This window comes from Aythya marila (assembly GCF_965140915.1).
Source record: "Aythya marila genome assembly, chromosome: 2".
Taxonomy (NCBI): Eukaryota; Metazoa; Chordata; class Aves; order Anseriformes; family Anatidae; genus Aythya; species Aythya marila.
The window spans coordinates 144,098,358-144,125,820 of record NC_139043.1 but is presented as its reverse complement, the minus strand read 5'-3'; the positions used below and the strand labels follow the sequence as shown (position 1 = coordinate 144,125,820).

Genomic DNA, 27,463 nt, shown 5'->3' with positions numbered 1-27,463 from the left:
GGCTGTGTGGAGCATGAGGTTGTTCAGCTGGGCCTGTTCCTTTAGGAGTTCCCCGCCCTGTTTTATAGAGTGTCGGTTATCTGACCACATTCCTTCCACCCCAAAACAAACTTTGCTGCCTTTCGTGGAAAACCCGCAGCAGAAGGTGATGCGGCTCCTCCCCTCCGTTTCGGGGAGTCATCTGTCAGTGGACAGTGAATGTAATCTGCCGTTGAAGTGACTGGAGATCCTGTGGTAAACACAGCTCAGGAATGCTGAGGTTGCCACATCCTGACATCCAGACCTTCCTGTTGGCTGCTGATAACGGCCTGAGCAAGTCCCTTAGCCTGTCTCAGGTGTGAGGCAATCACTAATCTCTACATTTTAACCGATTTAACAAAGTCGCTTTACTGTGCTGGATCACCGTCCTGGCAGGAGCAGGGGGTTGCTCACCTTCAGGAAATGAGGGCTGGAAGTCCATGGCCCCCCGCCCTCCACACACTCAGAGGGGCTGTACAAAGCTCACGTTCCTTCAGGATTTCCCTTTAGTGAGTGCTGCCCATGAGCAGCCCATGCACACCTGTCCTACAGCTTTGTTGTAGGACAGGCCTGTTCCCCACTTCGTTGGGAAACACCTGTGTCTTGCTCAGATGGCTTATTCTCCTCATCAGCCCCAGTTTGGCTTAGGGTTGCCAGCCAGTGCACCCTTCCCCTTCCTGCCCACACATCTTCATGAACATTTGAACACCTCCAGGGATGGGGCATCCACAGCTTCTCTGGACAGCCTGTTCCAGTGCCTCACCATCCTCAGAGTAAAGATTTTCTTCCTAATATCTTAGTTAAACCTACCCTCTTTTAGTTTGAAACCTCTACCCTTGTCCTATCCCTACACTCCTGACAGAGTCCCTCCCCACCCTTCCTTCAGGCCTCCTTTAGGTACTGGCAGGCTGCTGTAAGGTCTCCCCAGAGCCTTCCCTTCTCCAGGCTGAACAACCCCAACTCCCTCAGCCTGTCCTCATAGGAGAGGTGCTCCAGCCCCTTGATCATCTTTGTGGCCCTCCTCTGGACTTGATCCAACATTTCCATGTCCTTCTTGTGCTGGGGCCCCAGAGCTGAACGCAGGGCTCCAGGTGGGGTCTCACAAGAGCAGAGCAAAGGGGGAGAATCACCTCCCTCACCCTGCTGGTCACCTCCCTCATCCCTGCTAGCCACGCTTCTTTTGATGCAGCCCAGGATACGGCTGACTTTCTAGCCTGCAAGCACACATTTCTGCCTCATGTTGATTTTCTCATCAACCAACACCCCCAGGCCCTTCTCCTCAGGGCTGCTCTCCGTCCATCCTCTGCCCAGCCTGTGTTAATGTTCAGGATTGCCCCGGCCCAGACGCAGCACCTGATAAATACATTTGAATTGTTGAATCCCCAAGGTTAACAGATTGCCTGAATTGACAAATTTCCTAAATCAGTACACCTACTGTTGTGTCTGTTTTCGACTAAAACCCTACAGGATTCTGATTTGATGTTCTGTCACACCGAGTAGTTACAGCAGCCAAATAAACACGGTCTCTGCTGTTGTTATCGACTGCTGTGTTCATGCTCAGCCAGTGATTACCCTCCTCATGACACATTTTTTTAATCCCTCTGCGCATTGATCAGTGCAATTGAGAACTTTTCACCTGGAAAGTTTGCAGACCACATGTTGTAATCTTGGCTGCTCCCATCTTTCAGATTTTTACGAGTCCTTGAGAAAACGTTTTTGCTTAGCTAATGCATATTTGAAAAGCTGCTGAAACTGGAAAACTTCAGTGCCAGATACTGCACAGAGTCATGCTTAATCTACCCAGGACATAATGAGCAGAGAAAATTGGGAAGTGGTAGAAGGATTACGATCTTCTGACAGAATTTTAAAAGCAGAATTTCAACACACCCTTTCTGTTTGTTGATAAGTTTGCCTTCAAACTATGGATGCTGTTAAGATCTAAAAATATTTTCTAGGCAGTCTTTCCCAGGTTTGTGTGGAACATAAGTGACAGCTCAAATAAACCTGAGATCAGGAGATTTAGGTTGTTCCTTTAAGTCTCTGCACTGGGAGGCACAGCAACTGGCTCATAGCCCTGACTCCAAGGACCTTTTTGTCTTTCAGTGTTTCCTTATGCCCGAAATAGGAATAACAGTGCCTCCCTATGGCATGGGAATGGGGCTTAAGCAATTTCATCTTAAATGCTTGCAATCAAGTTGCATTATCTATCAGACCAGATATGGGGAAAAAAAAAAAAAAAAAAAAAAAACAGCCACATGTTGCACCCTGATTAAGATCAGGGATCTCTAAGTAGCTTTGGGGCAAAGCTGCGTTTTGTGACCAGAAAGTATTAAAGCACTTTAATACATGATGCAGATACGAATTGCAAACGTTTGGTGATTGTAAGCACAGGGCTGCTTATCTAGATAAATCCTATTTTTTTTCAAGAACACTGCATTGTTACATCCACTTACTTCTGTTGTGTGGCTTTCTTAACATGCAGCAGAGCACCCCCAAGAAGAGCTGCTTGAAACCCTGCCAGCTGTCCTGCCACAGTGTGCTGCAAGGTAGTGGCAAGGGCTCCAGGTGGGAAGTTGGGAAAGGAGTTTGGGCACTGATTAATCATCTTTGGGCACTGATTAACTGTCTGTGCAAGTGGGCAGAGGGGCAGGTGGCTACTACAAGGGTGCCTGAGCACCTCGGGGAAGGAGCATGAAGCAGTGTGCAAGCTGTGCAAGGTCTCTGCTTGGTGTCCTGGGTGGCTGTGTCTCCCTTTAAGGCAGATCTTGGATGAAGGAGGGCCTGCACGTAGGTTTCCAAAGAGTACAGCTGCTCCAGAGCAGGTTTCAAATGTTAAGTCAAGGGTTAAGAAGTGGTTTCAACATAAGAAAGGTCAGATTGTAGTGGCCTTCTGCTGGGCAGAGCTGCATGACTCTTGATGCACTTGTATCACGGCCTCCTCTGAGATAAATCTCAAGTGAGCAGCTGAACACCTGCTTTGAATGTCAGTGCTGGTTTTCACTGAAGAGACCATTAGATTTTGCTGCGTTGCGGTGTTTGAAACTTTTCAGAGCACTGCAATGAGAAGCAGCTCCTGGAGAGCCTCACCTGGCACCCGCACGTCACGCTGTACCCCACGCATCTCGCTGTCGCACACCTGCAGAGAACAATGCCCTAAGGGTCCCCAGAGCACAGACACCCGAGGGAGAAATTAGAGATGAGCAGGGGCTTCCTGGCTCCCTGGAGCACGTGAAAAGTCGCATTTCCCTACACACAGCACAGACCAACCTCTCCTGCCCTCTTGCGGCTCTGGGCAGAGCTCTCGGGGATACCTCTGGCAGGGTGCAACCTCCTCTGCCTTCTTCAGAGCCACCTGTGAAGTTTGCAAGATTAAATTTTTGCCTTTTGAGGTGTTTTTGGGTTCTTCGGGATAAAGTATTTTTTCTGTAAATTAAACTAGTCTGAATTTACCAAAGCTTGGAAATCCTTGGTCTTGTACCCAAATATATCAGTGCTGATACATACATGCTGTCAGATGTTCCCCTGCCTATTTGTCTAGTTTGTGTTTAGCTGCACGATCTTCCAAAGCATGACCTGCAGTTGTATGATCGAAAAGGATTTTTAAATGGTGAGACTGAATTTTTGATACTGGGGGGATAACGTGAATGAGAAGGCAGGAAAGTAAAAGGCTCGTGTTGGATGCATTCAACACACTTTAATTTGTAAATTGCATGTCCATTTTACTCATATGATGAAAAGCCTAAAAAGCCAGTACAGTGGATGATGCATGAAGACCTGGGTGTCTTTTGCATGTGTGTTTTTGGTGTTCTTTTTTGAAAGGGAATAAAACCTTTCAACCATCTGTAACATAGTTGGTATCATAAGTATTAGAGCATAATTTTTAGTGCAGCTCTTGAACACTATATAAAGGAGCTTTACCTTTAAGATCAAACTTGATGTGATTTTTCAGACTACTTTCCCTCCAACAGCAGAAGGCAGAGGTAGAGCAACTGCCCTGCCTGCACCCAGACAACTGGCCGTTCAGCTCCTGCTCTCCTGCCTTAATAACCAAGATGCAGCCCCACCACAGGTTTGCACCTCATCACACCACAGCCCATGAACTGAAGTTGTGGGGCTACTTGTTTGCCACTTATTACTAGTCCCTTACTACAAAATCTGCCCGGAGTGCTCTTAGGAGTGCTGGTGTATCAAAGTGAAGCAAGAAGTTTCCATGGCCCTTCTGGAGGCCAAAAAGCAGGTAGGGAGGTGATGGTGCTGTTATGGGAGAGGTTTTCCTGCCCAGATATAGGGGCAGGTCCTCACGGGCCCTCTGCACCTGGTTTCCCAGCCCTTCTGGTGATGCAAGATCAAGGAGGATGCTCAAAATTCACAGAAAGCTACCAGAAACTTGAGCGTGAGCAAACCCAGCAAACCTTACAGCAGGCTATGAAAGAGGGGTACGTCTGTTCAGCACAAAGCATATCCCAGCATGAACCACCAGGGAATTGGGGAAAATCAGATTCCTTATGGCTAGTGTTTCAGTAACTGTAAAGATGATGTTCTTTTTTTTTTTTTCCCTTTCCTTTTTGCCTTCTTTTTTTCCTATTAAAACATCTACTTCTGTGATGTCAGCTAACCTTCCAGGTGTTAAACAATAATCTGAGGGCAAACTAGTATTCTGTAGATCATATGTAAAGTCTAAGGCTTCATACTTTAGCGTGTGTTCTTACTACCATGTTATGTATTTATTTCATAGTTTCGTACAAAGTATATTGTTTGCCTACAGAAAGGCAGACAGGAGACACAAGACAGAAATCAGATTTTCAGAAGAATTTGCCTGGTTTCACTTTGTGATTCCCTTTGAGGGTTAGTGCCCAGACCTCGCAGTGTGACAAGCTCCTCTGTTTTATTCCTCCCAGCTGAATTGATGCCATGACCCTGGGTGATGCTGTGTTCACTGTCCCACGCTTCTGCAGGAGAAAAAAAGAGAGGATGGTCTTTAATAGGAAGGAAATATTGTAAAGTGTTGATTTTTCTCTCAAAAAAAATCCTGCAATTAATGTTGGCCGACATGAACAAACCTTTCCTACTCTCGGGAGAACAACTGCTCATGCCAGGCAAAGAAATTTTAATTGCAGCAAAATGCGAGAGCATTTCAGGATTACAAATAGCTGCAGCATTTTGCATTTTACAGGTACCTTATGGGAAAAGTATACACAAGACAGCACATGGCATCTCCATATTTTACAGAACTTCAGACTTTATGGGAATTGGTACTTTATCCAGCAGCATTTATTATAGAGTTTGTCTGCAGATGTTTGAGCTTTATGGCAAATGCAGCTTGACAGTGAAAGCTGGATTCAGCTGCGTTGTCTGAGCGAGCATTTCCATCTGTCGACCAAACCCCAACAGCACACAGCAGTGAATGAGTTCCCTCAGCCTTCTCAGCCTCAGGGGTGTTTTGTACAATTTGTTGTACTGCCATGGACCTTCACTTCCTGAGTGTCACTGTCCGTCACTTTAGGCTTAAATACGGAGGAGATGCAAGTTTTTATGCCCCCAACCTTGTGCATTTAGGAATGTGCAAAGCAGAGTTTTATTCGGGTAGGGATTTTGGTGCAGTGCTCAGCCGTGGTGGTCCTGTGGCCTCCGTGGAAGCAGTTCAGGGTTCTCCTGTCTGGTGGGAAGACACAGCCACAGTGCTAAAGGGAACAGCACTGTGTGCTGCCCTGCTTGGTGGCATGTCCCATTATGTCATGGCATTGAGTTGCCTGTCATGGCATCAGGATGCGACAGCCCCAAGGGTGCTTGTGCTGCTGCTTGTTCTTCCCCTTGTACAGATAAAGGGGGACCTTAATTCACAGTGGACATTATGACCAGCACTAAATGTCCTTCAACAGTCATACAGAAAACCAGCATTCAGCTACCAGCCTCCAGCTTTGTCTGTGCTGTCACCACTAATGTATATTCAAATCCAATTCCAGGTTGGTCCATTCTGGCCCAGGAAAAGGCTCGCCGCAGTCTGGGATGGATTTGTCTTTTGCAACCCGCACCGGTACAAGGCAAGGGATCGAAACCCATCTGTTCAGGACGGAGACGAGCAGAGACCTCTCACTGTGGACACGGAGCATAGTGCAGGGCTGTCATAATTCTGCAGAGCTCATCACAGAAATCACAACATGTGAGTAGATGCAGCGTTGCTTCTTCACCCTTTTTACTCTGTTTTACAGCCTGATGGCTGTCAGTTCAAGCCCTTTCTGCTACAGTTGATTCATTTTAAAAAAATAAACACATACTTAGGGGTCTGTGTGTTTAAAACATAATCTCTTTGCTTTCCTAACCAGCCCTAGCTGGCATGGTACCCATGGCCAGTACGATAAAAGGACACAGTCACTGCCATTCTGACTTCTCATCCTATTTTCCTGACACTGTTCAGACACAAGTCTGTCGTCAACCATGGTGGGCTGCGTGTCACAGAGAAGTAAATGTCAGAGGTTTGTCCAGAAGGCCACAAAGAGTGAATGAGGGACCAGAAGTCACTTGCAGTGTGCTTGAAACACCCAGCTGTGTTGCTCTTGACATGCATCTCCCTAAAAGGTTCTTAGGAATTTTATCTTGAACAGGAACCAGAACTGGAGCAGTGTAAATTCATTATTTGAGCCCCCTCTCCATCATTGCCTCCTCCTTGGAATGGGAGAAAGAGGCAGCTGGTGCTGTGCTTTGTGCAGCAGGCAGGCAGTGAGGGCTGTCAGGCTGTGAATGGGAGTCCCTCAGAGGAGATCAGGTAACACACGGCCCATTTCTGTTCCCTCTGCTCAGGTGTGTGACAATCCCAGCCTGCTCAGCTCTGCTGGAGGAAAGGTGCTGCGGCAGGTGCATGGAATACCTCAGCTTTCTGGGAAACTGTTAAAAAGCCTTGGTCATCAAAGAATTTCACAGGAAGATGAAGGGAGAGAGAATTTGGGATGCAGACACTTAAAACTCTGGTTTTTAATTTGGATCGTGATATGTTTCAGAGCAGAGGGAAAGATGCAAACTTTCTGCTGCAGTTGCTGTTAGACACAATTATCTGGGCCCTTTTTCAATTACTGTGACACTAATGAGGACTCCAGAGCATCTTCATCTTTGTCAAAATTCTTCAGGGATACCCTTTACAGCTTCTAATTTTGCCACGCATTGTGCGACACGTTTATTGATTTGGGCTCTGTCACACATCAGAAGAGGAGCTGTGACTTTGTTGAGGTTTGGAAGGAGGAAATGCCAGCCTGGGTCATCCTAAACTTCGTTAGATTGCTTTAGTGGCAGCACGTAGATGTACACTATAGGATGAGGAATGCAGCGAGTGAGTAGAAGGACTGACATCAGTGCTGTTACCACCAAGCAGGAGCTTGCTCCCTGTATACAGACCCTAACTAACAAATGGTGCTCGGGCCTTGCACAGCAGAATGACTTGGGTTGGTTTTCCAAGCCTGCAGGTTTACCATTAGAGCACGATTAACCAGTTGTAGGAAAGGTTGGTTTCCACAAGGTGTTGCTGAGATCGACTGTAAAATCTGCAGCCAAATGGAGGTCGTTGCTTTTAAGAACGTTACAGTCTGCATTTTGTTTCCGTGTTTAGCTTGCACATATAAAAGCCAGGAGTGCCGTTTGACCATCCATTATGAACATGGATTCTCTCTTACAACCGAACCACAAGACGGTGCCTTCTCTAAGACAATTGCACAATACCCCTACGAAAAACTGAAAATGTCCTCCGATGATGGGATAAGGATGCTCTATTTAGACTTCGGAGGAAAAGATGGAGAAATTGTAAGTACTGCGTTTAGTAGAGGGATACATTACCATCTCTGTGGTGGTCCTTATGGCTGTGGGAGTGAAAAAGTGCTGATAGCAGCTGGCCAGTGTGGTTCCAGTACCAGGATATAGATGCCATGCTTTCCAATGCAGCATGATGATCTGGCTTTAGGAATAAATAAGAGGTAAAAAAGGTAAAAGCATGCAAGGAGAGATGAAAGATTTCTTATGTTTAAGAAAAACTCTCTGTGTAGCCAGATGTTAGAATGTTTGTAGGTTTTCTTTTCAATTTTAAAATGACTGTAGGTAGAAGAACTTACGAATGAGACATTACTAATAATCCCAACGTGCACATATCTACTTTATCTGGTGTGACAACAGTTCTAGACACTTTTGAACACCTACTTGCTGAAAAAATTGAGAACTACAGATGTAGAGCAAACTGTCTGCTTAAGCCTTAAAGTTAGCTGTCACAAGGCCTAAAAATAATCTGCATGTTCCTACAAAAAGTGTAGGTACCATAAATTATGCAAACATGATCTCTCCTGTCAAGCTTTTCAGCAGTTCCTGAGTATATTGTGTGCTTAGTTCTTGATACCACCTTTGATAACATGCTCTGTGAAGCCTTTATTGTCAGGCTGTAAACGTACTTCAGAAAGGAATTTGTTACCAGCTCTCAATAAAATTTGTTACAAGCTCTCAATAAAGTTGATGTGTGACTGGTGGAAAGACCAGTCTGTTTTGTTCTGGTGTGAACTTAGTGCTCAACCTGCTGTCCACACGGATAGAGCTGTCGTGCTGTCATGCTTAGCAAGCACCTGGTGAGGTGATCTGAGCTGTTACCATGGGAAAAAAAAAAGTTCAGTTTCACTGCCAGTTGCATGAAGAGAGAAGCAACCGTGCAACTCGAGGGGCAGTGTTTTGGCTTCAGCAGTGACCGAGAGCAGGTACATATGGAAAAGTGCAAGGACAAGGTATCAGACACAGCAGTCAAACCACGGAAGGGTTGAAAATCCTGGAAAAGGGCTTGCAGCCTCCGAGTCCATTTTACGCTGCACTCCCAGGCAGACATAAGCCCAGGGGCACAAGGATCTCATCTGCTTTCAAGATGCTTCTTACTCACTTTTAGTGACCTAAATATTTGCAGCTGCATGCAAAGAAATAACAATGTGTTGTAATACAGGGTGGTTATTAATAGAAGCCTGTTGAAAATACCAGCCAGCAGTTAATCTAGTAAACACTGCATAAACGACTGCTTATTTGAGCTGTAATCTAATCTAATTATGCTCAACTTGATTTCTTCCTGTAATTTCAGCAACTGGACCTTCATTCCTGTCCAAAACCAGTGGTGTTCATCATCCATTCCTTCCTGTCGGCTAAGATCACAAGACTTGGTTTGGTGGCATAAACGGGGTACACACATCTGGTTCTTCAAAGACGAGCGGAGCAACCCTGCTAAGCAGAAGTACACCCAACATTAGCGACCTGCAACGGATAACAGCCTGCACCAGACTGGGGTTCGGCACCACGCCTCGGTCATTTCTGGCAGCCTTTCAAGGCCAGGTTTTGATTTTGATCAGCTGAAGAGGTGGCATGACAAGGAAAACGATGGATTTCATTGTAAATAGTGGGATTTTGAGATCCCGTCTCAGACAGTGACCGAGTGTAGTACCATGCGTGTAATTGTTCAGACTCATAAGTTGTGCCTATTTCAATGTACTTGTTTATATAGAATCAGTAAAGGGCTAAGCAGAAAGGATTGGGCGTTGGTTATGATGCAAGCTCAAGGTTGTTTGAGTACAAGTTCTATAAAAGATGGTCCCACCGCCTACAAATCAAGTGGTTTTTCTGTTCTAACCCATGCACCACTGACCAATTTCTCATGGGGAGCCACCAGACCGTGCTGCTCGAATACCCAGCAGAGCCAGCAGCTACACATCTTTGAGTGGGGTGCTCTGAGGCCATATAGAGCTGCAAGGAATACCAGCTGCAAGGTCCGGGCTGAGGGCCACTTTCAGATTAAATGGTAGGGCCACCTCCTGTGCAGTCCTCGCAATGGATGCAGTGCAGCACTAGCTGGGGGGTGCACTGGGTGCTGGCTGGCACCGAGGCATAGGCAGGAACCTCCTGTTACTGAACACACAGGATGTGTTTTCATAGTGACTTTCAAAGCGGTTCAAATGACCTTGAGCTTCAGGTAGAAGAGAGCTGGATCCATTTTGAAAGGTGACCTAAGCTTCTGTCAGCATGCTGCCATCTCAGCGTTCTCCAACTGAAAGGCTGAGCCGTGCCAAGAGCTTCCTGTCCTCCTACCCCAAATGTATTAACCCCTCAGCTCTACTGAGTCTGGTTGTATGGGCTTCATTTTGCAAATCTGGGCAAGGAGGAAGACTTCTTTTTTATTTTTATTTTCTTGATTTGATCAAGAGCAGCTCCTCACCTCTGAGGAAATGCACAGGGGGCAGGAACATGTCAGAAAAGCCTTAATAAGGAACTGTCCCTGTGAGAGTGACTTGGAGCTCAGACTTCTTTCCTGCTGCTAAATCAGCTACATTAAGAGCTAGTGAAGAAAGAATTTGTCATCTTTAGCCTAAGTTAATATTCAGTGCATTGGGGTGCAAGTCCAGAATTTATTCCTTGCTGGTAAAACTTGCCTCTGTACACATATTTTATGGTTTCTTGTTCTGCATCACATCTTACTGCTCTAAGTCAAAACCTTCACAGGTCAGCTCAAGCCTTGTTCACAGCGAAGTTGAGGGCAGAAGGGTGGGCAAGGTGCTCTTCATTGCGGGATGATACAACTTGCAGCTGGAGCTACTGAATTGGCATAACATGGTTGGGTGGGAATAGAAAGAAACAGAACAGGGGTTGCATTTATATTGCTCTTAAATTTTAAATAGAACTGCTTTAGGTAGGGTTGTTTGCTTTTAGAGTTTTGCCCTAAATTCCCACTTTGAAGGACAGGAACCGTATAGGAAATGATAAATGAGAAGTTTGTAGAAATTCACTTTTCATACCACAACATTTGTTTTATTCTTCAGAAAGCCAGTACGTTTCAATGTAACATCACTTGACTGGCAAAGAAGAAAATTAAAAACAGTTTGGTCCTATGTTGCTTTTAAACTAAGTCTTGAGAGTTAAGAGTAAGTCATGCAGTTTTTTTCAGTGTAGGAATTAGGTTGTGGTGGTTTCCATAGGTATCCTAATCATCAAAACTAATTTAAAAATTAAGATAGGCTGAATGTGAAAATACAGGAAACAATTATTTTAGCCCATTAGCTAAGCTGACATTTGGGACACCTGCCCCACTGCCAGCGCCTCTCTCCAGTGAGAAGTCTGGAAGGTGATCTGTCTGTGAACGTTGTTTTTACTGTCATGGTACTTGCACTTACAACTTAATTCCTTGTGTAAGATCACAAGTTAGGAGCTATGTTACATAACTTGCCGATAATTTCCAAATGTACATTTCTTGCTTTGCTCCCACTGCCACTCACGTGTCTTTCTGTAGCAGTTACTTAGGTCTCCTTTGGCTTGGAAGCTTCTAGGACGTAATGTCTTCCGAGAGGCTGAGAGCAGTCGGTACGCTGGGGGACTAGGGCTCCGAACATGATCTCAGATCACATTGTCAAGTAAAACGTGTGACGTTTTTAAAAAGTGATCGAGGACGCTGTGTGCAAGGTGTTTTATTGCTGTTCCAAAGTGTAACTTAAAAGTTTGGACCCAGGCTCCTGTAAAAGTTCCCGAGGTTAAAGTGAGAACTTGCATATTGTGGGGTAGGTTAAATACATATGTAACTGTACTGCACTATTTCCTTATCCTTTTAACACTTACAGATCACTGGAATGTTATACTTAACCTGTATGTGCATTGTAAATAGTACAAATTCCTATATTAGTACCAACGAGTAAATTACACAACATGTAATCTAAGGTGCTCAGTACTATATGAAGTATAAGTGAATAACTAAACAGTTTGCAAAGAAAGTTCATATTATATATATTTATAGAAAAAAATAATGATAATTACAGATGCTATTTCTTCGTTTTCAGATTTTGGACTGATTCATATTTGGATGGGATAGACAAATGAAATATGGACCTACTCCACATTTATAAGAGTATAGTGAATATTTATATTTTAGAGGAAAAGAATATATTTAATAAAGTCATTTATTGGATTTTTGTGAGGTGAGCTTACTTTGTACCCAAACGAGGTGTTTAGCAGGCTGTCCTTTGGTTTGGGGCTGGGGAACGCATGTTCTAAACCTCAGTCATTCTGTAGGAGTTCAATTACTTGAAAGAGCCACCCATCATATCGACAGAATGACTTTTAAAAATAATAATAATAAAGTATTAATGTACTGTCAATGGCACGTTGGTGCTTTCTAGTATATAAACATTATTTTTATGACAGTCTGAAAGCATATTAAATAGCATATTTTTTTGCTGCTGGCGTTTACTGAGAGGCCAAAGGGGTGTTCTGAGCAAGGCTGTTCAGACTCACCTGCTGAAGTTACAATGCTTTCTCTGTTGCTTATACTTAACTTGGCAGTTCCAGCAGTTATAAAAAACTTCTGCTCAAGCATCCGAGTCCAAGGAGTGGGGCCAACATGTGCCTTGGTTAGTTTTAGTTGTTATGAACAATTAAGGAAAACAAGAACATTTGCTTTCCCTCTATAATTCTTAACCTAGTGGCCCAAATAGCTACCTGTGGGGTTGTAAAGTCTGTTCTGTCAGTGTTACCGAGGTGTGGCAGACCAGCCTCGTGGAAATCCTAAAACGGGATAGTTGTAGAGTTTCACTCTTCACAAGATACCAGTTGTAGATTGGACGTGCGGATCAGGTCTGTATAGAAGCTTCACCGTTAGAAAGACTTGGATACATATCGGAACGTATATGTTACTGAAAAAATGTGATATAAGGTGTTTGTTAAAAAATAATAAAAAAAAATAATAAATCTGATCTGCCTGTGTTCGGGGAAGCATATTGGTGGTTCCTAAGAGTCCTGCTTTTTAAGTAGAACTAGCGTTTCTCTTAAGGTACTTAATAAATCAGAACACAACTCCTTAGGCACTCCCAAGTAAATCACTACCACGAATGTCACTAAAGGCTGTCTTTGCCCCATAAACAAGCATTTCCCCTTTTTGTGAAAGGTAAGTGCTCCTTCTTCCCCCGGGCCCTGGGAGCACACTCCATCCCAGCCTTCACATCCTGAAGCGCAGCTGATTTCAAGTACAGCTTGATCAAATTTCCATCCACCAGGAGACTTCTCAGTGTCCCCTTGGCCACATTTAGAAGTTAACTGGCACTGCTTTGATTTCATGCCAAGCCTCCAGATTTTTAGGGTATTTAGAGCTTTGTAAGTTCATCTTTTTCGTAGAAGTCGAAGAGGCAGGTTTCTAACTGGCTGTTACTGGGACTATTCTATCAGAAGAAAACAAAAAAACAATCTACAAAGTAATTGGAAATTGTATCTAAAATGGACACTTTGAATTCAGTGACCTTATGATTTATAACAGGAGAGGTTAATAACAAACTAGCAAAATTTCAAGAAACAAATCAACTTGCTTGGTAGGAGGGAACCTCTAGATTAACCAAGGCAAAGTTTAATTTAAAACCACAAGGGGAAAAACAACCTTTCATGAATATATCAGCTCCATTGTCCATGTAGGATTCAGTTTGTTTCCTTCATTAAAATTTTTGTACTTGTGTAAATATTCAGTGGCATTACAAAATGACTCCTTAGGAAGAACTGGTGAGTTTGTTAATTAGGAAAAGGATTTTAACCAATTTAAGTGATATTCATAATGCAATTGCTGTAATACGGTAAGTACTCACCTCACCAGGTAATCATGACCGTATTAGCATTGTCTTACCCCAGGCTTGTGTAAGCACAGGGGTAGACCCCAATGTACGCTGATGAACGTGACACATCCTGAGGTGCAAAAACATGAAAGCAAGCACCCAAAGCTTCTACAGTAAACATGCACAGGACAGACTAGAGTGGGATTCATTGCCCAGAAACAAAACATTTGAAGTTCAGAGGCACAGAGTGACATTACGTCCTGCATCACAAAGGTTACTGTGTGTTAGCTGGGCTGTGGGAGCCCTTAACTGTGGGGTTTTAAAACTATGGCAGGTGCAAAATGTTTTGGTTTAATGCTGTTACTGTAGGCCAGGTCAAATTATTTTGCATGCTTTTTGCTAGGTTAAGAGGATGCACAGGGAGAGTTATCACAGCTCAGATGGGGCACAGTAAGTTATTAAGCCATGATTACAAACTAGCTGTCATTTACCATAAAAAGCAAACAAACAAAAAAACACAATACAACAACATCATAATAATGAAGTGCAAATGAGATGCGGGCAGCACTGTATTAGCTCAGTATTGGGAATCATGCAAACAAATGATACATCAAACTGCTTATGTTTCCCTGACTGCTTTCCTGCTGATTATTTCAGGCCAGCCTTTGAGTCTACAGAATTAATTAAAACAATAACCATTGGCTTCTACTTACTCATGAAGCGAGATGGTATTTAAATCCAGGGCTCACTATGTACAGCACAGAAAGGGAAGGGAAGAATGAGGTGTGTTCCTGTTTTATTTTTTTTAAGAAAAGCACTTTTATATAAAAGCCATTCTACAGATACATGCAGATAGTTTTTCATCACAAAAGCCAGTTAAAGATTATGAATTACTTCCATGAAAGGCATTTTCTCTGCTCATGGCAGTAAGTCACGTATTTTATGAAACGTAGTTTTTATACTTTTGCTTGTCAACTTATGTGTGAACAGAAAATTTATTAACCATATTTTTTTTTCCAATCTGCTGTAGCAGATTACAACTATACAAAACAAAAAAATCATGCAGAAAATGCAAATTTCAGTAGCTTGCATAAATATCCACACAATAGTATCAGCACTCAGGCTGAATGTATGACTAGAACTTAAGACTTCTCTCTTGGGAAGTAAAGACTTCAATACTGGATGTTAAGAAAGCGACATCTTATTCCTAAGTTTCTTGTTGTATGGGCAAAGTATTTTATATTTAACACAAGAAGTGTCTGTGTTCATGTATTTTAAAGTGACTGTAAGAATGCGTACACAATTACATAGAAAAACAGCTTGTCTTAAATGCAGAGAGAAGGGAACCATGAACATCGGTTAATACAGTGGAGCAATTTTGTGCATACACTCATTATTGATATGAGTAAAAACCTTTTAAGTTATTGACCTGGATACTATGGATGTGTTGCAAGCACTCTCCAAAGCAGTTGTGCCTGGCCAGAGCCAAGATGATGAGGGGAGGCCTCATGGCAGCCTGCAGCTCCCTCACGAGGGGAGCGGAGGGGCAGGCGCTGAGCTCTGCTCTCTGGGGACAGCGACAGGACCCGAGGGAACGGCATGGAGCTGGGACAGGGGAGGGTCAGGCTGGGGGTTAGGGAAAGGTTCTGCACCCAGAGGTGGTCGGGCACTGGGACAGGCTCCCCAGGGCAGTGGTCACAGCACCGAGCCTGCTGGAGTTCAAGTATTTGGACAATGGTAGTCCTATGTGGAGCCAGGAGCTGGATTCAATGATCCCTGTGGATCCCTTCCAACTTGGGATATTCTATCATTCTATGATTGTACTCCAACTTACGGTCACAGTAAAGCAGAGAGTACAGTTCAAACAAGTACACACCCATATATATGTATAAAAGTTCATGTAGAGTTCAGGAGAACAATGCACATTGGAACAAAGGAAAAGAAGAGTAGAATGCAAGATCCTGTTAGACATGCACACGTGCATACACACCCCAAAGCAAACAACAAACACAGCTCCTTAGAGCTTGGCTGTACACAAAATAGAATTTAGCAAAGAATAAAATCACAAAATTATAAAGACTCCTCAGAGAACAGGTAGATATTATAGTATTAACTCTAATCTACACATGGTTTAGTTCAATCATATTTTCTTGTAATATTAAATTTTACATATATTAGTATTGCTTAATCCATTTTCCTTCTAGAAGAATATAGCAAACAGTAACACTGCATCTCTGTCAAGTGAAATCATGTTAGACTATATGAGAAATAGGAAATCCTTGCACTGAAAGCTATAAAATGTTTGAGTTGAGGAGATCCTACCAAAACAACACAATACTAAACGGAATAATTACCAGTACAAACCTGATACGTGCCCAAAACTTAAGCAAGCTGGGGCTGATTGAGTAGCTTCCTGAGTTTGCAACTCAGATAGAAATTCTTGTATTACATTTCATCAGTTTGCCCACTGTTTCACAGCTCTCTCAATCATCACTACTACTAGCATCTTGATTTTCTCTTCCCCCTCCATGAAAAAAACCCTCAGATCTCTGTTGTGAATTGTTTCTAAGGATTGCTAGGAAGATTACACAGAAATCCAGGCTGTAGCTCTCCCCTTAAAATATCCTTTCATGGGACCTTTCATTAGCTTTGAAAAGATGGTGATTTTCTTCTATTACAGAACTGAGAGATAATTGTGACTCAAATTCTAATTATATTTTGTTTCCAGGTGCAGAATAGGAACTGTTGTCAGCTACAATATAAAAATGTCAAAGGTCCACGCTGTAAGCGGTTTTATTCAGCTTATACAACAGCAAGTAGTAATAAACAGAGGTCTTTGTGCAAAAAAGTATAACAAAGTAGACCCATTATTAAAATTAAATTGGCATTTTTTTAAATTCATATTAAAAATACACTCATTGAAAAAGATACAAAGCTTTATAAAGACCAAGCTGTATTCCTTCTAACAATGAAAGATAATAAATATGCAAATAAAATAAAACCTTTTTCATTTGAAATGTTTTAAAAAATTAAAACTTTCAGTATAAAAAGTTTCAAAGCATGCTACTGTGCTTGAAAAGGAAGTCTATATAATTACACTGACCAAAGTTCTTCTGATGCTTGCATATGTGTATGCATGTGTTATACAATGTAATGTTTTTCTTGCAATCAGAAATTTTCTCTCTCCAGTTTCTAGGAAGGTGTGGATAGCAGGTAATCTACTTGCCAGATTTTTCCAAAACCCATTCAATCACCTGGGAAAATACATGAGAAAATTATTCGCATAACTCTTCCTATTGAAAGCAACTTAAGAACACCTGAGACATATTGTCAATTCTTTCTTGACCTGAAGACCTGTTGTTACTAAACGAGATTTAATGTAATCCATTCAAAGGAGAAAGTTTTTAATAAACTGAGAAGATAATGTTACCTCCCAAGAATTGTATTTAATTGAACAGAACACTTGTCTTTAGAAAAAGGCATTTTTAGATCCCCTGAACTGAGCTACCTCACCCCACACCGTACAGTTTTTTTATAAGGTAGTTTCAAAGTATTCTTTATTACAGGGAGAGGTGACCAGTTTACAAGATACCCAATTTTACTGCTGTTGACAAAGAGGTATTAATGTTCATATATAAAACTACTGACCGGTTTCCCCAGACAAAGACTGCAGTGGGAAACAGTGCATCAGCACAATATCCCGGTCCGGGATCAAACAGCACAACCCATGTAGTTTTTGAAACCTTATGATCTGTAGGAATCAGTTCACAAGGCAAAACAGTGCAGAACACAATACTGTCCTGGCAGGATAAAATTTTGTAGGGATCTAGCAGTTTCACTTAAGAGTTTTGAGGGGAGACTATTTAACTAACTCTGTTCAAATCCTTATGTTTCATTTATAGTTTTGAAAACCGCCCTATAAAAATGCAAGATCGTGTTATCCAGAATTTAAATCAAATATTTACTTACTTTCTGGAGGACAGGAGTGCTTACTCCTGTTGTTTGCTCTGTGCTAGTGTTCACAGAAGCACCCATTTACACACAAGAAAACTCATTTGATGTCATTTCTGTTTAAAGTTATTTCTAAGCTTAAAATTACTGTGTTTTTTTTTCTTATACAAAATTTATTTCCTTTGATAGATCCCTCTATTGGTACCTAAACTTTGAAGACAAATGTTACTTCCTTGAACACAAAGAAAGAAGAATTCCTAACAATTTTGTCTTCTCTCCAAGGAAGAAAAATCTCATGTTTTTTTGTTTTTTTTTTTTTTTTTTGAGTTGTGGAAAAATTTTCTTCTTCTACATTTATCACAGTGGCATAACAGATAGACTGTATTCTAGCTAGAACTGCCAAAACCATGATCATATGGAATGGAAAACTTTGCTTTTTTTGTTTTGTTTTTTTGTTTTTGTGAGATCAGAATGCAAAATGACCCACAGCCTAAGGAATGCTTCTCTTCATCTCCTAAATCTGTGGACCAAACCATCCTACAGCCAAGCAGCGGCGGTTGGACTCAGCCTAGGCTAGTGAATAGAAAAACATCCACAAATCAAACAAATGCTCTTACCTGTTTAGCATTGTTATTTGCTGTTTTCTTCATTTCATCAAGAAGTCCTCTAGAAGTTTTAAGATCCTAAATACAAAGCACAAAGCCACTGAGATTAGTATACTCATATCCTCATTATAGGTGGATGATGAGGGGATGATGAGAGCCCTAGTTATCTTGGAGAACTTAATCCTTTCATGATTTTTTTTTTTCCAGAACTACAGAAAATCAGATTATTTGAATTCACCTTTTCTACAGATTAAGTAAATCTAAATTCACTCCAAGGGCCGTAACTTTTCCTACAGCAGTCCAGCCCTAGTACTGAAGTGTGACTAAGCCAGACCTTTCCTTACTTTCAAACTTCTAGAAATGCAATTTTGTTGTTGTTTCTTTGTTTTTTTTAAACACCAGAAGTTCTTACAGTCTGGATTGAAATCTTCCACGAACATGGAAATCAACCGTCTGTTTAGACCACAATACAGAGTTCTGGCAAAGAACAGAAAAGAGGACTTGGAGGAAAAGAATAAATGCAGGACAGGAAAAATCTAGAGTGGTTTGTCTGCTTTGCCATTCAATTTTCCCAGGCTAATACAAGAGCCAGATTGCTTGTATAGCAAGCATGTAACACCACTGTCTGAAGAGAAACCAGAAACATGAATCTACTACTAGTCTCCAAAGGAAAACTGTATCTGTATCATGCTTCTGATCCATGCAGCACAGTAAAGTCCTACAGACCCAGAGTACAGTTCAAGAGAACAAAATCCTGCCACAACTCTCTAGAGCAGCTTTCTGAAGAAAAGGATCATTGTCTCATCTTCTTTTACTCTTCATTTGCAATGGAACCATTAACCCATCTGAATTCGCTTCCTCATCCCTACACACGGGCTCTGACTTCAGATGAGATCTTCCTTCAGGGCCTATTTTGGGTGGATCTTGGGAGTGCTTACAGAACGAGCGAACAACTGTCCTCTAATTATTTAAGAAGCTGCTGCTCATCAGCAAGATGTTATAATGGTCTGTGTCAGCTTGTAGCCCTCTTCAATTGCAGAGCAACTTCATTTAGCTTAAATCATCTTCCCTGAAGCTCAAGCGAAACTGAGTTCGTTCACAAATGGTGGTAGGCTAAATGCATGCAGACGAACAGAACAGCAGCTCAACTTGTGAAAAATAGCTTGTTAACCCAAATACTGTAATTGCACTCATTTTTGTGCTCAGGCTAAGTAACACAGGCTCGAGCATTAACTTACAAAGTCCCCTATGTATTGTGGAAAGAGATGCTCCTCATTATCTCCTAAAAATTGGGTTGATGCAATTCAGCACGGTGCTGCCAAGTCAGCATTTGTCAGATAGATTGGCAATGTATTTACAAGAATTTCTGTGACCACGTCATGGCCCTGGAATTTCAGGTACCATGAGCTATTTACCCAAAAGCCTAGAACAAGGGAGAAGCTGAGCTGTCACAGTGAAGGACAAAGATTACTTGGCATGAAGTTTTTTTTTTTACTGAAATCTTTCTTCATTTGTAATCAATGACCAACTGACCAACATACACAGCCTCCATTCTGACAAAAGAAATGTGATCGTATTCTACAGTTTTATATGAGCAAAGAATTTGTTTCCAACAGCTGCAACCACAAATTGTGAAATATATATAAGGGCAAATATGTATATGTAAAGCTACATTTACATAGCTCATTATAACAGTATTTATGACAAAACTAAGTTGATCATCAATTTGGAGACAAAATTATCCTGTTACAAGCAGAGACAAAGGCAGTACAAAATACAAAACAAAATGTAGGACAACACAGGACACTGACATGACTACATCTGTACTTTTAAAAAGTAACACACACAGGTGAATGTAAACCAGCCTACACTACAGTTCCACACAACTATATGTACATAAGTTAATTTGCATTCATCTGATGCTCATTCCCAAGGGACTTGCAAAGCAAGGGTAAACAAGAAAGTGAGACGTGACGGCCATAAAACAATTACAATTACAAAAAGAAAGCAGTTGCCTTACTGGTTACTTTTTCTTTTTTTTTCCCTTTGGCATCTCATCTAGGGCCCCCAGGATTTGCTAAGTTCCCACACAGTTGAGAGCAATTCTGCTTATCATGTGAATCACCCCAGATTCTAAGAAAATGAACTTTATTTACACCTTGAAAACAGCTATAGCTTACAACAGCCCACAGATGATCTCATAATCTAGTCTCGCTGAAGGAAGATAAATTAGGAGAACCTGATGTCATGAACATTTTTTTTCAGTAGAATATAAACAGAAATCTATGGCCCTAAGCTATCTATAGCAGTACGGAAAGCTATATAGTATAAACACAACCTTACCTACCTGAACATTGCTTTTACATGTTATCTAACACACATAAAAGACTAGTGCTTTATAAGGTTTGAAAACAAACAGTAAAACACCAAAATATACTCTAAAACTAGCTTCTGCACTTGACAAGACCACAGGTTTCTCCACATTCTACACATACTAGTGACATGCCACTAGGAAATACTAGCACCATCAGGTCTAAATACACCCAATCTCAAATTGCATTCAGGAATAAATTCATTCAGTTAAGCACAAAGAACTGTAAAAGCATGTCTTCTAGTTACCTTTAAGTAAAACTTCGATATCTCAAATAGACGTTGGCTGCACGATTCAAAGCACTTGTGATCCTCTGGAATTCCATGTTTTTGAAGAGTCTTGGCTACCACCTCCTTCAGCATCTGGGAAACAATAGAAACACACTCAAAGCTTCATCCCAATTACTGGCATGAAAAACTGTCCAAGAAAAACAAGTCACCCTTCTTTATATCTTCCCAACAAAGATCACAACACAAGAGTCTTAATATATTGAGAAGACTGAAAGACAAAAAATCCTGATCAATTTTGATGTTGCCTCTGTCATTAATCCACTGGCTAAATGCCATTGACTCACTGACCAAAGTTAGGCAGAGTTATTTAACGCTCTATTTCCATTTCCTTCACCAGAAAAATTAACAAAATGCTTACATGTCAAAGCCATGTAGAGAAGCAGTAACTATCCACACGGGACTTCAAAGACAAGAAAACTAAATTGATAATAACATGGGTTTTCTCTTCTCTGAAATACAATATGTATTGCTTTGCTTTATATCAATATTTTCCCGTTTCACGCACGCATGCAAAAATAAAATCCAGGTACTACAGTCAAATTAGAAAAATTACTTTGTCATTCTTTATATCAAAGGCACTTAAACTCTGCTGTAGGTCTGAATGAGTTGCAGTTTATGACTGCAACCTTACTAAGACCTTACTAAGGTCTTCCTGACATGCCTTTGACACTACAACATTTACATCCAAGCATTGTCTTCTCTAGTATGCAGGGATTAATTTAAAATTATCACCAATACAGAAAACAGAAACTGTTTTCTGTACTGTATTTTAAAAGTGAAATTATATACTAATATATATACTAGTATATATATACACTATATGATGCAATAATGTTAAATTAATAGCAGTAATGTATTTAAATAATATCTCTGTTAATGGACTTGCACAACTACTGGAACACCTCTTTATCCCCAGAGTAGTCCATTCTTTCACAACGGCTTTCATCTTTCCAGCACAGATTTCTCTGGTGGTTTTAGGTTTTATATTCATTTTCTGAATTTCATAACTCCTATTCACTGATATCCATTGCCACGTTTTTTTATTCCTATTTGTTATTTCTTTCAGCCTTAATTCCCTGGACGTGACGTAATAATAATCCTTACAGATTTTTTCACTCACTGCTTCTGGAGCACTCTCCTCAGTGCCTTCAAGATTCACTTACAAGAAGTTAATAGAATGAAATTTGAAGATGAAGACACAGTCCACATTTGAGTTAAAAGATATTAAAATAATAATAATAAAAAAAACAATATGCAAAGAAAGAAATTAGGCAGACCTTCCCCCCACACACACCCCCAAGCAAACAAAATAAACCTTTACCCTTGTATGTTTCTGAGATCTCGATTCCTTAACTGGCTTTGACGTCTCAGATTCTGTTGCACTTCTGTGACTTGCGGAGCCAACCTTAGAGGTTACTTTGGGAAGCTGACCAGATTGTTTCAGTTGCACTGAAGTTAAAGAAACTGATCTTTCAGAGCGTTTCCTTGTTACCACCACTGTACTGTGACTTCCACTACCTCCACTTGCCTGGGAGAGGAGAGAGTCTGTACTCTCAGATTTGGTTAGTCTAGAGAGGGGGAAAAAAAAAAAGGAGAAAAACTTACAGATTTTGTACTGATTCTTCTGGTAGCATTGTTTCTGCTGTAGAGGCTGCTGCATAATTGCCTAGCAGACTATACATAGAATCATAAAGGTTGGAAAAGGCCTCCAAGATCATCTGGTCCAACCACCACCCTACTGCAAAGAGCATCTCAAAACAGCACATAGCATTCTAGTATTACCCCCAAAAAATTGTGTATTAGAAGAACACTTACTGATTTGGTTTCTGATACTTAGAGACCCATTGCATCTCTGATTAAAAAAAATAAAACTATAAATAAATTGAAGAACTAAGACAATTAAGAAGAGAAACTCTTTGCAAGGAGGACTAGTTTTGCATACAGACACTTTGTCTAGACAGCCAGAAGAGCTGAGTTTCTGGCCTTCAGTCTCAGGATAAAATGAAACATCTTGAAACTGACAAATTTCTTTTGGCCTTACAGGAATGTCACAATTGATCTACTGGAAATTGGGCATTACAGTGCCACTGGAACAGCAGAATGTTTGATCCTTCCAAGACTAAGAGCGCTATTCTGAAACGCCAGTTATATGACACACTAAGCATAATCACATCTTTTCTAACTATTCATGAAGCTGTAAGAGATGCAGCTATTTCCAAAACCATACCTCTGTTGCAAGGGGACATTAAACTGGAGTGAAAGCAAAGTGAAGCGTTACAGTATAAAGGTATAAAGTGAATTCAGAAATAGTGTTACATGGCAGTTTTTTTGTTTTGTTTTATTTTTACTGATGCAAGGACTTAGCATTTTCAGAGTGAGGTCAAGGTACAAACGGAAGTCTTAAAAAGTGAATTTTCAGTAAATATTTTAATAAACAAGGCTGTCAACAAGTTTAGATTTTTGTGGGTCATCTTATACTAGAAGTCCTTTGGATTAGGAATTCAGTCATTCTGTTTGTACAGTGCTTGACTTTCTAAACCTTTAGTTATTTCAGTCCTAAATGAGGCCATCACCTTTACAGAGGCACTTTAGACTTTGCAAGATGCACTCACAAATCTCTTAAATAAAAGGTGCCTGTGCTGCATGGTTTTGATTAATCTAATGCTATCAATGGGAGGACACACTTGAGAAAAACTGAACTAACAGAAGAGGATTAAACAACTAAAACATTTGTCTAGATAGCTTCACTAAAAGCATTTCAAGATGAAAGAAAAGATGCATTTCAAAAGAGACTACTGAAATATTTCATACCAAAGATTTATTTTATTCAGTGCATTACCTCTTCTTGGGATAAAAGCAGTCCAAGTCTTTTGATCTGCGTTTGAGCCTTGATGCCTCTGTTCTGAATTCACTTTGTAAAGACTCTCCATCGGGGACGCTTCCAGGCTCTGACAAGACTGCAGGAGATGGGAGAGGGCTCAGGACAACCGGCACAGGGCAGCACTCTTTGGTGCAAGTAGTCTGGGTTTCATAGCGAATAAGACGAGTTTGAAGTTCAGCATATCCCACATCTCTCTCTAGGGCTTTTCTGTTATCTAGACAGTATCTAAAATAGAAATTAGAGAGAAATCTGTGAGAATCTCTGCTTTATTACAGTCCAAAGGGGGAAAAAAAAAAAAAAAAGAACAATTTACTTTTGACTGTAATATAATCTCCAGCACTTCTTTGTTTGATACATTGTTCTGAGAGATACCTTAAAACAGCCCCACAAATTAAATATAGTTAAATCCATCAGGTGTGTGTTAAGTCGAACTGCGACATATAATTTAAATTTTGTACTATTTGTAAGCCTTTTCCTTGACTAGAAGCTGGCAAATGTTCCAGTTTTCAAGAAGGGCAAGAAAGAAGACCCTGGTAATTATAGGCTTGTCAGTCTCACTTCGGTGCCTGATAAAATTACAGAGAAGATTATTCTGGGATTTATTGAACAACACCTGAAAGACAATGCAGTCATTGGTCACAGCCAACAGGGGTTCATAAGTGGAAAGTCCTGTTTAATGAACTTAATTTCCTTTATGACAAGGTTATCCATTTAGTTGACCAAGGGAATCTAGTAGCTGTAATTAATCCTTTTGGATTTCAGCAAAGTTTTTGATTCTGTTTCTCACATTAGCCTTCTGGACAAGATGTCCAGCATGCAGCTAAATAAGTACGTAATGTGATGGGTGAACAATTGGCTGAAGGGTTGGACTCAAAGCATAATAGTAATTATTAAGCCACAATATAGGAAAGACACAAAACTATTAGAGAAAGTCCAAAGCAGGGATGCAAAAAATGGTGAAGGAGGACAAGATGTATGAGGAGCACTGAAGTCCCTTGGTTTACTCAGCCCCGAGCAGAGCAGGCGGAGGGGAGGCCTCATGGCGGCCTGCAGCTCCCTCACGAGGGGAGCGGAGGGGCAGGTGCTGAGCTCTGCTCTCTGGGGACAGCGATGGGACCCGAGGGAATGGCATGGAGCTGGGACAGGGGAGGGTCAGGCTGGGGGTTAGGGAAAGTTCTGCACCCAGAGGTGGTCGGGCACTGGGACAGGCTCCCCAGGGCAGCAGTCATGGCACCAACCTCTTTAATTCAGATGTTACTGCCTTTTGTATTCAGTCTGTACTTAACAGATGTTATCTCTATTAATATACTAAACAGTGTGACACTCCAGTAAAACACTGAAGAGGAAAGCTCTAAAACCAAATCTATGAAGAACCCAGCACACCATAATGGATATAATATCTTCCAGAACTCAGGGCTTGCAAGCATTCATCAAAACTTCAAGACCCAGATAAAAATAGGATATTTTATATAAAATTATACACTGATATAATAGCATGATCATGGAATACGCCTCAGTTTACCCCAGTGACATCCACGATACTTGAAACAAATATTGAAACTTAGATGATTTCTCCTCATTTATTCTATCTTCTGTAAGAGGAAAAATGCAACTTTCCTATTCAAAGCAAACAAAAACCACCACAACGTGATTTCTTCAGTGCATATATCATAAGAGAATTGTATAGGAAATAGCTAAAGAAAACATCCCAAAGTAAAACATATATAATTTGCAGGTTTTAAGCACTTAATGAATACCAAAATGCAAGGACACTGACATAATTTTAGGAAGAGCCAGGTTCTGCCAAAAACTAGATTACTGTGAGATTTCACTAAGTGAGTGTAAATATGAGGAAAATCAGGCACAGCAAGTGTTTTAGGTGCTATTTAGTACAAATTCTTTGCTAACTGCACTCTTTGGAAATGCACATTTAGCTTTGTCCCAGCTAAGCACCACTATATGAGAGATACACATTTTTAAAAGTGCTAACTACAAAAGTATCACTGAACAAGCAAAATATACCCTAGCTTTTCATCTTTCTATTGATTAGGAGGATTAAGTGGTTTATTCAATCAAGTGAAAAGAAGAAACTGTATTAAGACTGGTGGGACTGCAAACAGATCTATAACTGCAACATTTTTTTAAAGCAACCCCACAGTTTTATATAATTTCACATTTGAATTTGAAAAAGGACAAAAGAACAGCACTAATTCAGTGAAACTGAAATCTAATTCAGTGAAACAAAGATACTCAGGAAATTACAATACATAATGCATATTAACTCTTTTCTTGTATAAACGATTTGCAGGATTCCCTGCAAGAGCCCAAAATTTCTTTTTAAGTAGGTAACTTACATTACCTCTCTACTGCAGAACAAAACATTATCATCCAAAATTATTCTATCCATTACTCAAACAAGCAAGCATTCTGAGAAAAGTGATCTCTCTCTCAACCCACCCTACAAACTACTTACTTGTTTCCTATTCTGGGAAACCGTAGACACATTCTTTACTTTTATCTCCTCACAAAGAGTTACATTAAATTACTAGATCTGATTTCTCCTCTTCCCCCCCCCCACCCCTGCCGTGTTTTCATATTCAGAAATTCACTTTTCTAATAACATACCACTGAATCCATTTCTACAGCTGATTAAGACCTTCCACTGGAAATAAATACATTATCTGATAAGAGTAAGTTCTGTTAACTTACAAATTTCAAGGTATTTAACTTTCCTTATTTATATTCTCAGTCGCTTGTGTAATCACATCCCCTACAAAGATAAAAATGTTTTCATCTTTAGTAGTTATTACTCACTCTTCTTTACCTGCAATTACTTTCTCTTTGCAACACAGGATCTGCGTGTTTGGCACAGGTTCATTACACCAGAAATTTTATTAAATAACTGCTACGTCTGGTTTTGTTGACAAAACTCTACTGCCACGTATAAATACAGCAGCTATGCAGATGGAAAAAATCACAACTGCATGGTCCGAAAAGCAACTGGTTCCAAAAGACCACGTGCTCCCTCCGATACTCCCACAAGAATATATTCCAGTCATAAAAATCAAGATTCTTTCCTTTTTACACAAGTTTCCACCACCTCATTCTACTTCTTCCTTCCCTTATTCCTAGGGCATTCCCCTCATCACCTTAATATGCCAGGGTCTCCCACCTCCCCACCACATCCAGCTCTTATTGCTGTCTCTACCTGTCTTTATTTTATTTTTTTATTTTTTTTTGCTATGACTAAAGGTAATACAAGCTGCCCTGTACCTAATTTAAACTCTCACATGCACTCCTTGCTGAGGTCAGACAGGTCATCAAGCTACCATATTCCAAGCCAATGTCCAATTGCTTTTCTCCTACAGCTGGGAAGATGAATTTCTCCTATCTACCCAGTTGTCTCCTTGTGTTCTTTGTTAGATTTAATTCAGGAAGGCTAACAGGCTCATAAGTAACCACTTAGAAAAAGAGAAGAAACAGATAGCTGAACAGAGAATGACTGCTTCATTTCTCCAGAGAACATGGCTGAAGATACCACATTTTCAACACAGGCTTAAACAAACTGTGTAAAGTTGATAGGAAAAAATACCAGTAGTATCATTAGCCACATGCTAATAATTTCAAAATGCAATTTTAGAAGAAGGCAGAGATTTGCATGAAGACCAGACTGCATACACTTTGTACCCAATGCATTTCTTAGTGGATATCCTATCACAGAATAGTTTTCTCATGTACTACTCCAGTGACTTGATACGTACTAATGAATC

The 27,463-nt window shown here is 40.8% G+C and overlaps 2 protein-coding genes across 2 annotated transcripts in view; one reads left to right on the top strand and one right to left on the bottom strand.

The window, feature by feature from the left end:
* The window catches only part of SNTB1 (syntrophin beta 1), a 115,016-nt gene extending 102,231 nt beyond the window's left edge, over nt 1-12,785 (top strand). Inside the window, exons 5-7 of the mRNA XM_082753648.1 lie at nt 5,982-6,178; nt 7,616-7,806; nt 9,107-12,785. Coding sequence (XP_082609774.1) covers nt 5,982-6,178; nt 7,616-7,806; nt 9,107-9,199 — 481 coding nt within the window. The 3' untranslated portion in view covers nt 9,200-12,785. The remainder of the gene's footprint in view (nt 1-5,981; nt 6,179-7,615; nt 7,807-9,106) is intronic.
* Nucleotides 12,786-16,196: 3,411 nt separating this feature from the next.
* Nucleotides 16,197-27,463, bottom strand: part of MTBP (MDM2 binding protein) — a 30,902-nt gene continuing 19,635 nt past the window's right edge. Inside the window, exons 18-22 of the mRNA XM_082753151.1 lie at nt 23,652-23,918; nt 22,134-22,380; nt 20,771-20,884; nt 18,164-18,229; nt 16,197-16,849 (exon numbers count right to left, since the gene is read on the bottom strand). Coding sequence (XP_082609277.1) covers nt 16,814-16,849; nt 18,164-18,229; nt 20,771-20,884; nt 22,134-22,380; nt 23,652-23,918 — 730 coding nt within the window. The 3' untranslated portion in view covers nt 16,197-16,813. The remainder of the gene's footprint in view (nt 16,850-18,163; nt 18,230-20,770; nt 20,885-22,133; nt 22,381-23,651; nt 23,919-27,463) is intronic.